Raw genomic sequence first — 10422 nt, 5'->3', positions numbered from 1 at the left:
CTTTGATACTAAACTTTATCAGTCATTCATGCTATTAAACTTCATCCGTCTCCATCATTTCTGGTCTTGGGTGACAATCATTAACAAGCTGTTTTATAGATTTTAGCACAGAAGCAAAATCAAGAATCGTGGATTTTTAGAAGCTGTTCATTTCACAGCAATGCTGTAGCAGTAGAATGCACAATTCTTGCTCTATTTACAGATTAATCTCAATAGATAATAAATATTTAAATATAATACAAGATCAAACATTTTCTAAGCTTTAATTTGAGCCATATTTTGTAAAAATCCGTGAAGAAATGAGGGAGCTAGCCCGATGTCGGCCTGACTTCCACTGAAACAGCAGCATTCTGCTCAATGCACAGCAATGGCGCGTGCACGTGCACGTGCACATCTCTGTCTACAGCAGCGAATAGGAAAGGGTCAATCCAGTACTCTGTATCAATGACTCTGTATCAATGACTCTGTATCAATGACTCTGTCCCTCGAGTCCATCGAGTTAAATGCCCCCCCCCATCTGTTTATGAACCCTTCACTAGCCCCGCTGTCATAAACATACATGCTGTGTTTTGTAAATCTCGTGTAGCTGAAGTGTCTCTTGACAGTCTTTCCCTTTAGTCTGTTGTGTGTCTGTTTGAAGTCATGTGTGTCTTTTGTCATTCTTTTATATGTTGTAAGTCCCTACAGTATTTGTTGTGTATTTGATCCAAGTGTAACCCTTCCGCTCTCCTTGGCTTGTTTACATTCAAAGTGGGGTCGTCTGGACCCACAGGACAGTGGGGTCACCTGGACCCACAGGACAGTGGGGTCATCTGGACTCACAGGACAGTTGGGTCTCCTGGACCCACAGGACAGTGGGGTCGTCTGGACCCACAGGACAGTGAAGTCGTCTGGACCCACAGGACAGTTGGGTCACCTGGACCCACAGGACAGTGGGGTCGTCTGGACCCACAGGACAGTGAAGTCGTCTGGACCCACAGGACAGTTGGGTCTCCTGGACCCACAGGACAGTGGGGTCGTCTGGACCCACAGGAAAGTGAAGTCGTCTGGACCCACAGGACAGTTGGGTCTCCTGGACCCACAGGACAGTGGGGTCACCTGGACCCACAGGACAGTGGGGTCACCTGGACCCACAGGACAGTGGGGTCACCTGGACTCACAGGACAGTTGGGTCACCTGGACCCACAGGACAGTGCTCTGAACTTTTTTTATCTTTGATTTCTGAGTTTCACTAATGTCCATGGCAGACATAAAATCCTGTCCACCTTTGTCCACATTTGTCATGGAAGGAATCACACATCAGTATGTGGGCGGAGTCATCTGGACCCAAAGAGAGCAGAAGGGTTAATATGTGTGCCGTTTATTTTTTTTTATTCCTGGTGTGTGTTGTAAGTTCATTGTGTCTTTTTCCTATGTGTGTTTTGTGTGTTGATTTTAATTGTATTTTGTACAATGACAAAAAAGCTATTCTGATTGTGATTAAGATCTGTAGTTAATCTATTGTGTGTCTGTTGTTAGTCTGTTCTGTGTCTATTGTGACTTTGTCGTGAGTCTGTTGTGTATTTGTTTCCAGTCTGTTGTATATCTGTCGCGAGTCTGTTGTGTATCTGTCGCGAGTTTGCTGCGAGTCTGTTGTACATTTGTCACTAGTCTGTCGCAAGTCTGCTGCGAGTCTGTTCCGAGTCTCTTGCGAGTCTGTTGTACATTTGTCACTAGTCTGTCGCGAGTCTGTTGCGAGTCTGTTGTATATTTGTCGCGAGTCTGTCGCTAGTCTGTCGCGAGTCTGTTGTATATTTGTTACGAGTCTGTTGTACATTTGTCGCTAGTCTGTTGCGAGTCTGTTGTATATTTGTTGCGAGTCTGTTGTATATTTGTCGCGAGTCTGTCGCGAGTCTGTTGCGAGTCTGTTTTATATTTGTTGCGAGTCTGTTGTATATTTGTCGCGAGTCTGTCGCGAGTCTGCTGCGAGTCTGTTGTACATTTGTCGCTAGTCTGTCGCGAGTCTGTTTCGAGTCTGTTGTACATTTGTCGCAAGTCTGTTCCGAGTCTGTTGTATATTTGTCGCGAGTCTGTTGCGAGTCTTTTGTGCATTTGTTGCGAGTCTGTTGTGTATTTGTCACGAGTCTGTTGTGTATCTGTCGCGAGTCTGCTGCGAGTCTGTTGTACATTTGTCGCGAGTCTGTTGTGTATCCGTTTCGTCTCCGTTGTGTACCCGTTGTGCGTCTCACCTGCAGCTCGCACCAGGCCACCTCCACCGTGGTCTCGGTGTCCAGTCCCTTGTAGACGGTCTTGAAGGAGCCTCGGCCGATCTCGATGTTGAACTTCAGGAAGCGTCCGTCAGGCGACGCCGCCACCGCCTCTATCTCCTCCTCATCGTGCTCCTCCTCCTGGCTGCGTTGCCATGGTAATATCTCGCTGTTTAACTCCGAGAGGTTGATGCCCATTTCATCCCCGGAGTCTGAGCTGACATCGTGACCTTGGGGAGGAACGGAGGCCTCTGATTGGTCGGAGTCCTTGAGAGGAAGAGCGGTTGTCTCCTCCTCTTCTTCATCTTTAGGTCGTTCGCCGCCGGCAGAGAGCAGCATCTTTGAGATCCACCAGCACCACTAATGGTGACACAGTGGGAGGAGCTCCTGGGGTCAGAAGAGACACCCCCAAAATACCAGGAGGTCAGAGAAATGAAGGTAGTGGGCGGGGCCTATCTCAGCATCAGTTTGTTCCAGAGTTCAAGTTTCAGACGCTCTGAAGCTGGAGGTTCAAAGACCCTCAGACTTTTATTTTGAAAGGGTCATCCTCATCAACACCAGATCGATCCACGGAGCGCGTGCGCTGTACTCACCAGCAGGCTGAAGAACAAACCGCAAAACCGAGCCGGTCCTCAGAACTCTAACGGAACCTCCAGCTGCGGGTCCCGCTCCGCTCTGAGACAGATCCTCTCACGTCAGCTGGCACCGCCAGGCTCCAGCTCTATCAGCGCAGAGCAGGCAGGTCGCGCCGCAAGCCCCGCCCACCGGACACCTGTCACCTGTCTGATAGGAGATTGACGTCACGGCTTTACGGGGCGGAGCTGAGAAACGCTGTTTCCTCCAGATTGTCTGCAGAGAAACATCAACAAACAGCAGTTGGGTCTGCTGCCCTGCTCTCTGTCTCACAGGCGCAGCTGAAGGAGTTCTGAAGAAAGGTGGTTCTGGAGAACGGGCCTCATTAACGAGATCAGCAGTTTGGTTACACAACCACAGATATCAAAGCTTATCTTCAGGCTGGGAGGTTCTTGAAGCTCATGGCTGGACGAACTGGAGCAGCCAATCAGAACTCAAACAGCAAAGTTAACTCTGTTTCCTTTAAAGAAAAAAAATGAATCCAAGGAGGAATGCTGAAGTCATGAAGCCACTGAAACAGTTCTACTAAAGTCATGACTCCGCCCACATCGCAGTTGTACTATAATCATGACTCCGCCCACATCACAGTTCTCTTGAGATCTACTGACTGATGTGGTGCTCTCAGATGTTCATAACAGTCTGGACCTGCAGAAACTCTCAAAGGTCCAGACTGATGGTTCCTGGAAGAAAAATCATGAAAGGATCTGAACCCAAATTCAGACCCACAATCATCACAGACATGACCCCCTCCCTGACCCAGGTTCTGGATGGGTTTAGGGTTGGTCTCCTGTGGTGGTCTCACTGGTCCAGACTCCGGATGGCTTGTATCGGGTTGTCTGAGGTTCCTTCTCCAAAGAGATTTGGAGGAGCCTGGTTTCTGGTCCTGATCTCCACAGGACCCTGGTTTCTGGTCCTGGTCTCCACAGGAGCCCAGTCTCTGGCCCTGGTCTCCACAGGAGCCCGGTCTCTGGTCCTGGTCTCCACAGGAGCACGGTTTCTGGTTCTGGTCTCCACAGGAGCCCGGTCTCTGGTCCTGGTCTCCACAGGAGCCCAGTTTCTGGTCCTGATCTCCACAGGAGCCCGGTCTCTGTTTCTGGTCCTCTGTTCTGGTCTCTGTGGTCAGGAGGGTTGTCGGTTGGCCTCTTTTCTTCTGAATTCATTAAAAGAGAACATTCTAGGAAACACTGGCTTGTCTGAACCCTCCTGTGTGTGTTTGTTGTGTCATCTGCATGGATGTGCAGGTTTGTGCAGTCAGCGGGTATCTGTGTGTCTCTACTGTCTTCTTGGGTTCAGGACCTGCAGTCTCAGACCTGGACCTCTCTCCCTACAAGACCTTCCTCCAGTTCTGATGTGGAAACCCAAAATGTTCTGGAAGAGACGCTGACCCGCCTCATGCCTGCGACACCACCCACAACCACACTTTGACAAACTGGAACCCCTCGACCATTCTTTCAATCAGTGGGGATCAGCTGATCCTGATGCAGGGGAATCAGATTGAATATCAGCTCAGAACCGTTTTCCCGTCAGAATCCATCAATCATTGAAATGAGTCACGGCGGTCAGAGGGATGACCAGACTGGAGCCACGCCTCTGCTGTAACAGGAACATGAAGGTCAGAGAGGAACATGATGAAAGAACCGAGGAAGATGATGAAGATCAAATCAACATGGAGGTTAACGCTGTCGTTCGGTCACATGGACAAACTTCAGGGTCTCCACAGCCAATCAGCTTCTCCGTGCTCTCCTCCATCACCAGCAACCTTCATGTCTTCATCACTGCATCCATGAGCCTCTGGTCACATGATCAAAGCAGGTCCACCACTCCAGCTCATTTCATGTGCAGTTCCTGCTTTCTCCATCAGGGGTCAGTGTTTGTCAGCGTTCTCTGATCTGATCTGATCTTAATCTGAGCAGTTAAATCAGAGATGACCAGCATCTTCTCTTTCTGCTGCTGGAATGACATCACTTCCTCCTCTTTCTGTGTTTCTTTCTTTGACAAACGAACGGAGGACCAGCACGCCGTCCGGCCTTCAGCACGCCATCCGGCCTCCAGCACGCCGTCCAGCCACAAGCACGCCGTCCGGCCTCCAGCACGCCGTCCGGCCTTCAGCACGCCATCCGGCCTCCAGCACAGCCTCCAGCACGCCGTCCGGCCTCCAGCACGCCGTCCGGCCTCCAGCACGCCATCCGGCCACCAGCACGGCATCCGGCCTTCAGCACGCCATCTGGCTTCCAGGACGCCATCCGGCCTCCAGCACGCCGTCCGACCTTCAGCACGCCTTCCAACCTCCAGCACGCCGTCCGGCCACCAGCACGCCGTCCCGCCTCCAGCACGGCCTCCAGCAAGCCGTCCTGCCTCCAGCACGCCGTCCCGCCTCCAGCACGCCGTCTGGCCTCCAGCACGCCGTCCAACCTCCAGCACGTCGTCCCGCCTCCAGCACGCCGTCCCGCCTCCAGCACGCCGTCCAACATGCCATCCGGCCTCCAGCACGCCGTCCGGCCTCCAGCACGCCGTCCCGCCTCCAGCACGCCGCCCGGCCTCCAGCACATCGTCCAACACGCCATCTGGCCTCCAGCACGCCATCCGACCTTCAGGACGCCATCCGGCCACCAGCACGCTGTCCCGCCTCCAACACACCGTCCGGCCACTAGCACGCCGTCCCGCCTCCAGCACGCCATCCCGCCTCCAGCACGCCATTCCGCCTCCAGCACGGCCTCCAGCACGCCGACCGGGCACCAGCACGCCGTCCCGCCTCCATCACGCCGTCCTGCCTCCAGCACGCCGTCCCGCCTCCAGCACGCCGTCCCGCCTCCAGCACGCCGTCCAACATGCCATCCGGCCTCCAGCACGCCGTCCGGCCTCCAGCACGCCGTCCCGCCTCCAGCACGCCGCCCGGCCTCCAGCACATCGTCCAACACGCCATCTGGCCTCCAGCACGCCATCCGACCTTCAGGACGCCATCCGGCCACCAGCACGCTGTCCCGCCTCCAACACACCGTCCGGCCACTAGCACGCCGTCCCGCCTCCAGCACGCCATCCCGCCTCCAGCACGCCATTCCGCCTCCAGCACGGCCTCCAGCACGCCGACCGGGCACCAGCACGCCGTCCCGCCTCCATCACGCCGTCCTGCCTCCAGCACGCCGTCCCGCCTCCAGCACGCCGTCCCGCCTCCAACACACCGTCCGGCCTCCAGCACGCCATTCGGCCTTCAGCACGGCCTCCAGCACGCCGTCCTGCCTCCAGCATTCTGTCCCGCCTCCAACACGCCATCCGGCCTCCTGTCTTCGTCCTCCCTCTTCAGTGTCTTCAGGTGAGCCCAGACTCTCTTCTGTGTTTGTTTGTTGATCCTTCGAGGTAAACAGGTCTTTATTGATCATCTGTAAATGTTTATGCTGGGATGGATCACATCTATTGATGAGGATCATTGATCGACAGTAGCAGAAGGTAAAGAAGCGAGTAGAGAAACCTCTGACTGGAGAAATTTCACTCCTATCGGGGACTAGATCCATTCTTTCTTCTTTGAGCCATAAATCTGCAGTTTTTAATCTCAAAGGAGGATTATCCTGATCTCTCTCTTGTCTTTATTAATCCTCCCCCTCTGTCTGATCCTCCTCGTCATCCTTTGGTCTCCCTAATCTCCTCCTTTTGTTTCCTTCATTTCTCTTGGTCTCGTGGAAGCTGCTGAACTCTCAGATTCTCACACATTAAATCCCTAAATCTGGACCTGACTGAACTGTCATAGGAACCGGTTCTGGTTTTGGACCTGCTTGTTGATCCAGTTGCGACAGAGGCTGTAAAATGTTGGCCGGGGAGCGATCAGCTGTGCTCCTACTCCTCCTCCTCCTCCGTCCTTCCCCCTTCCAGGTGATGGCGTCCTCCCTCCCCGGCGTGACGGCGTGGAGCGGCGGGACCAGCTCGGCCTCAAACAAAGACTGCGTCCAGGTTGAGACTGGTTCTGGAGGCCTGACAGTCCGCTGCTCTGGACTCCGGCTGACGCAGGTCAGGAACTCAAGGGCGTATTTACTGGAACTTCAGGTTTTCTGTCTCAGAGTTCCTGGGTCCAAACATGAGTCGGCGGTGAGTCATGTGACGGCGGGGTGCTGCTCTCGTCTTCCTGTGTCTGCAGGTCCCGCTCGGTCTCTCCAACCGAACCTTCTTCCTGCTTTTGAACAGAAACTTGCTCCGCTCTCTGCCGCCAAAATCCTTCTCTGGTCTCCTGCAGCTCCACGAGCTGGATCTGTCCAACAACCAGGTGCTCCTATGCTCCAGCTGGGGTGGGGTTGGGGTGCTGACCCCCCCCTTAAACATTGTCTCCTTGTGTTCCAGCTTTCCACCCTGGAACCCGGCTGCTTCTATGGGCTGGAGGACTCTCTGCGCCTCCTCGATCTGTCGTCTAATCGGCTCTCCTGGTTGGAGCCGCAGGCGTTCGCCGGGCTGCAGGTTCAGGTCAACTTCACTCACAACCCATGGCACTGTGACTGCAGCATGCAGGTGAGCCCCACCTGTGCAGGTGAAGGAGCGAGGGCCGCTCACATGCTGATGACTTCCTATCTGGATGCAGATGTCCGTGTCTCAGATGGATCTGGAAGCATCTTCTCTAGAGAAAGTGGTGTGCCAGACATCAGACATCCCAAACGCTGGTGGGTTCTGTCACCGTGGAGACGCTGCAGAGGGCAGACAGCAGAGCTGTAGAGCTGCAGACAGTAGAGCTGTAGAGCAGCAGACAGTAGAGCTGTAGAGCTGGAGACAGTAGAGCTGCAGACAGTAGAGCAGCAGACAGTAGAGCTGCAGACAGTAGAGCTGTAGAGCTGTAGACAGTAGAGCTGTAGACAGTAGAGCAGCAGACAGTAGAGCTGTAGAGCTGGAGACAGTAGAGCTGTAGACAGTAGAGCTGCAGACAGTAGAGCTGTAGAGCTGGAGACAGTAGAGCTGTAGACAGTAGAGCTGCAGACAGTAGAGCTGCAGACAGTAGAGCTTCCAGCTTTTGGTCCATCGCTCTGTTCTGAGGCTGATAGCTGAAAACACTGAAGCTAATAGCCAGCTAAAATATAAGCTAAATGTCAAATTATCCTAAAAAAAAACAGCTAGCATGTAGCTGAAAAAACAGAAAACTTCAAAATTGCCTAAAAGACAGAAAAAAAGCCTAAATTAGCCAAAACAGCTAGCATGCCGCTGAAATATTAGCTAAACTCCAAAATAGCCTAAAAAATTCTTACTAAATGCCAAAATAGTCCAAAGAGCTAACAGAATGACGATGTTTAAAACTTTAAAACTGTAACTTTTTACCATAATTCTGAATAATAAAAAGGCAGGAATATTATTCCAGAATAAATCAACTTAAACCTTAAATAACTTTAATATTTTACTCTCCATAAAAATAGATTTTGTCAAAAGTTAGAAATGAGCTCAAGATAACATCGGATCATTAATGACAGTAAAATGATCTGGAGGGCCGGATAGAATCCCTCGGAGGGCCGGATCCGGCCCCCGGGCCTTGACTTTGACACATGTGCTCTGCAGGAACCGTCGGCCTCCCGCTGGTCTTACTGGTGGAGGACTGGGACCTGTGCCAGTCTGTGAGGAGAACCACGGATGTGCTGACTCTGATCACCATGTTCCTTTGGTTCTTCATGCTCGTCTCCTACCTGATCTACTACGTCCGTCAGAACGAGGTGTTTGCTAACCAACACTTTGAGTACATCAAGTTCCTGGAGAACCGGGAACCCTTTTCCCCCATAGAGTTCCTGAAGAACCTCTGAGCGGCTCCAACACTTCCAGATCCTGCTTCCTGTGAGACGATGAAGGTCGTCTGAGGTCGTCAGGTCCTGAAGGACACACGAATGCATCACCATGGACGCCCAGGCTGATGGATACACTAAGATCTGCAGATCTCAAACACTCGTAGGGATTTTCTGGACAGGCGAGCAGCTTCAGCTTCAGCCACGAAAGGACATTTGGTTTGAACTCCTGTTGAGAACGAGCAATCCAGAGCTGCAGGAGGAACGACACAAACCTCTGATTTCCACTCCACCTCCCAGGTTGTTATTGTGAACAACAACATGTTAACAGATCACCTGGTTAAACAAAGGTTTAAACTGAGTCACTGTTTATGTGTCTTTATTTACCTGCGTTTCCCTTCAGAATAAAGAGTACCTCACTGGAGAACAAGTTCAGTTCAGTGATCACTGACACAATACAGATCAGGTGTGTGATCCCAGCGGTAAGCTCAGATGTTACCCGGGAGCCAGAGTTGGTGACATCGTAGGAAACCTCCGAATGTTAGCCCAGAGTAAGGCGAGGTTCCGTCGGGTCGTAATTCACGCAGGCGGCAACGACGCCCGACGAAGACAATCAGAGATTCTTAAACTAAACGTAGAATCGGTGTGTAAACTGGCTAAATCTGTGTCTTGTTTTTATGACTAAAATATTTACCAAGTGCTGTGTTAATTATTTTACAATGCAATTTATATTTATAATCAAACCAAACAAAATATTTTCTTTTTTAAGTTCAGGGTATGAATAAAGTTAGTAAACCACTGAAACAACTCCTCCCAAAATGTTGCGGTAAATATTCAATCACAAAATAAATGTTCTGTCGTTTCACTAATAAATAATAATAAAGTACAGTTACCACATTCAAATCCAAAACGTTTTGATAGAAAATCAGGAGATGGATAAACATCATTGATCATTTTGAAATTCTTTGGCTTAAAAAGAAGGATCTTAAATATTCTACATCAGTTTTAGAAAAATATTTAAAGATTGAAATTTGGGAAGAGAGAGATGGAAACAGTTCTCTGTTGAATATTTGTCGAGTTAATTGATTATTTACTTTGGTATCAAACAAATCACATCCATTTACCAGAAGCCAGGGGAGTTTTGGATTTATATAATTTTTGGAAAGGTTTTTGACCAATCAAATCACAGGTTGGGGAGTAGCTTTATAAACTTTTTTAAACTGGTTTCAGTCTGCAATATCAAATTTTGTACTAAATTCTTTCACCATTGATGTCTAATAATTGTGTTACAGATCATTTTCCTTTTTTAAACCAATTTTCTAAGAATAAAGATTTATGATTATGTAAGATTTATCTGCAGTTCCAAATTGGATATTGTGAGGACTGAAATTGTGCTTATAAATCATTTTCCAATAGAACAAAACGTGTTTTAGAGACAATCTCTAATGTCCGTGACGACAGCAGGATTTGGAGAGAGGAGTGGGGTCCTGGGGGTGGGGTGGGGGTGTGACCAAGATGGCGCTCTGAGCAGTCTCGTTTGGCTGAGCCTGCAAACCTAACTGTCTTTTATGATAAATGTTAAACGTAAAGCCATTTCTTTGTTTTGTAAGTAGTTTAACACAGATTTTTGTTTTATCCAGGAGTCCCACTCAGTTGAGCAAGACAAATCTTTCTGGAGGTCACAGTGGGGAAATGTCACATGGTTCAGAACGATCTGCTGGCGCATCTTTAAAATGGATTTAATGGAAAAGTCTTGATGTCTGACGGGGATAAAGATGGTCGTTATATTTCTCTAATTCTTGAAG

General features: G+C 50.3%; 2 protein-coding genes across 3 annotated transcripts in view; one reads left to right on the top strand and one right to left on the bottom strand.

The window, feature by feature from the left end:
• LOC112139403 (serine/threonine-protein kinase WNK4) overlaps positions 1 to 3007 on the bottom strand; it is a gene marked incomplete in the record, with an annotated part of 24823 nt that extends 21816 nt beyond the window's left edge. The window contains 1 exon segment of the mRNA XM_036216534.1: positions 2229 to 3007. Coding sequence (XP_036072427.1) covers positions 2229 to 2585 — 357 coding nt within the window.
• Positions 3008 to 6201: 3194 nt separating this feature from the next.
• LOC112139402 (leucine-rich repeat-containing protein 3B) lies at positions 6202 to 8978 on the top strand. 2 transcript variants are annotated; one of them, XM_036216533.1, is made up of 6 exons: positions 6211 to 6233; positions 6573 to 6878; positions 7006 to 7131; positions 7206 to 7370; positions 7441 to 7519; positions 8400 to 8978. In XM_036216533.1, the coding sequence occupies exons 2-6, from the start codon at positions 6678 to 6680 to the stop codon at positions 8636 to 8638; spliced, it is 810 nt and encodes a 269-aa protein (XP_036072426.1). In that variant the 5' UTR covers positions 6211 to 6233; positions 6573 to 6677; the 3' UTR covers positions 8639 to 8978. The 2 variants fall into 2 exon arrangements, with proteins under 2 accessions (XP_024117955.1, XP_036072426.1); XM_024262187.2 differs by having other exon boundaries at positions 6202 to 6878.
• Positions 8979 to 10422: the final 1444 nt, after the last annotated feature.

The sequence above is a fragment of the Oryzias melastigma genome, linkage group LG17 (genome assembly GCF_002922805.2).
Source record: "Oryzias melastigma strain HK-1 linkage group LG17, ASM292280v2, whole genome shotgun sequence".
Classification (NCBI taxonomy): Eukaryota; Metazoa; Chordata; class Actinopteri; order Beloniformes; family Adrianichthyidae; genus Oryzias; species Oryzias melastigma.
The sequence above is the reverse complement of the archived record's forward strand: the minus strand, read 5'-3'. Positions and strand labels throughout refer to the sequence as shown.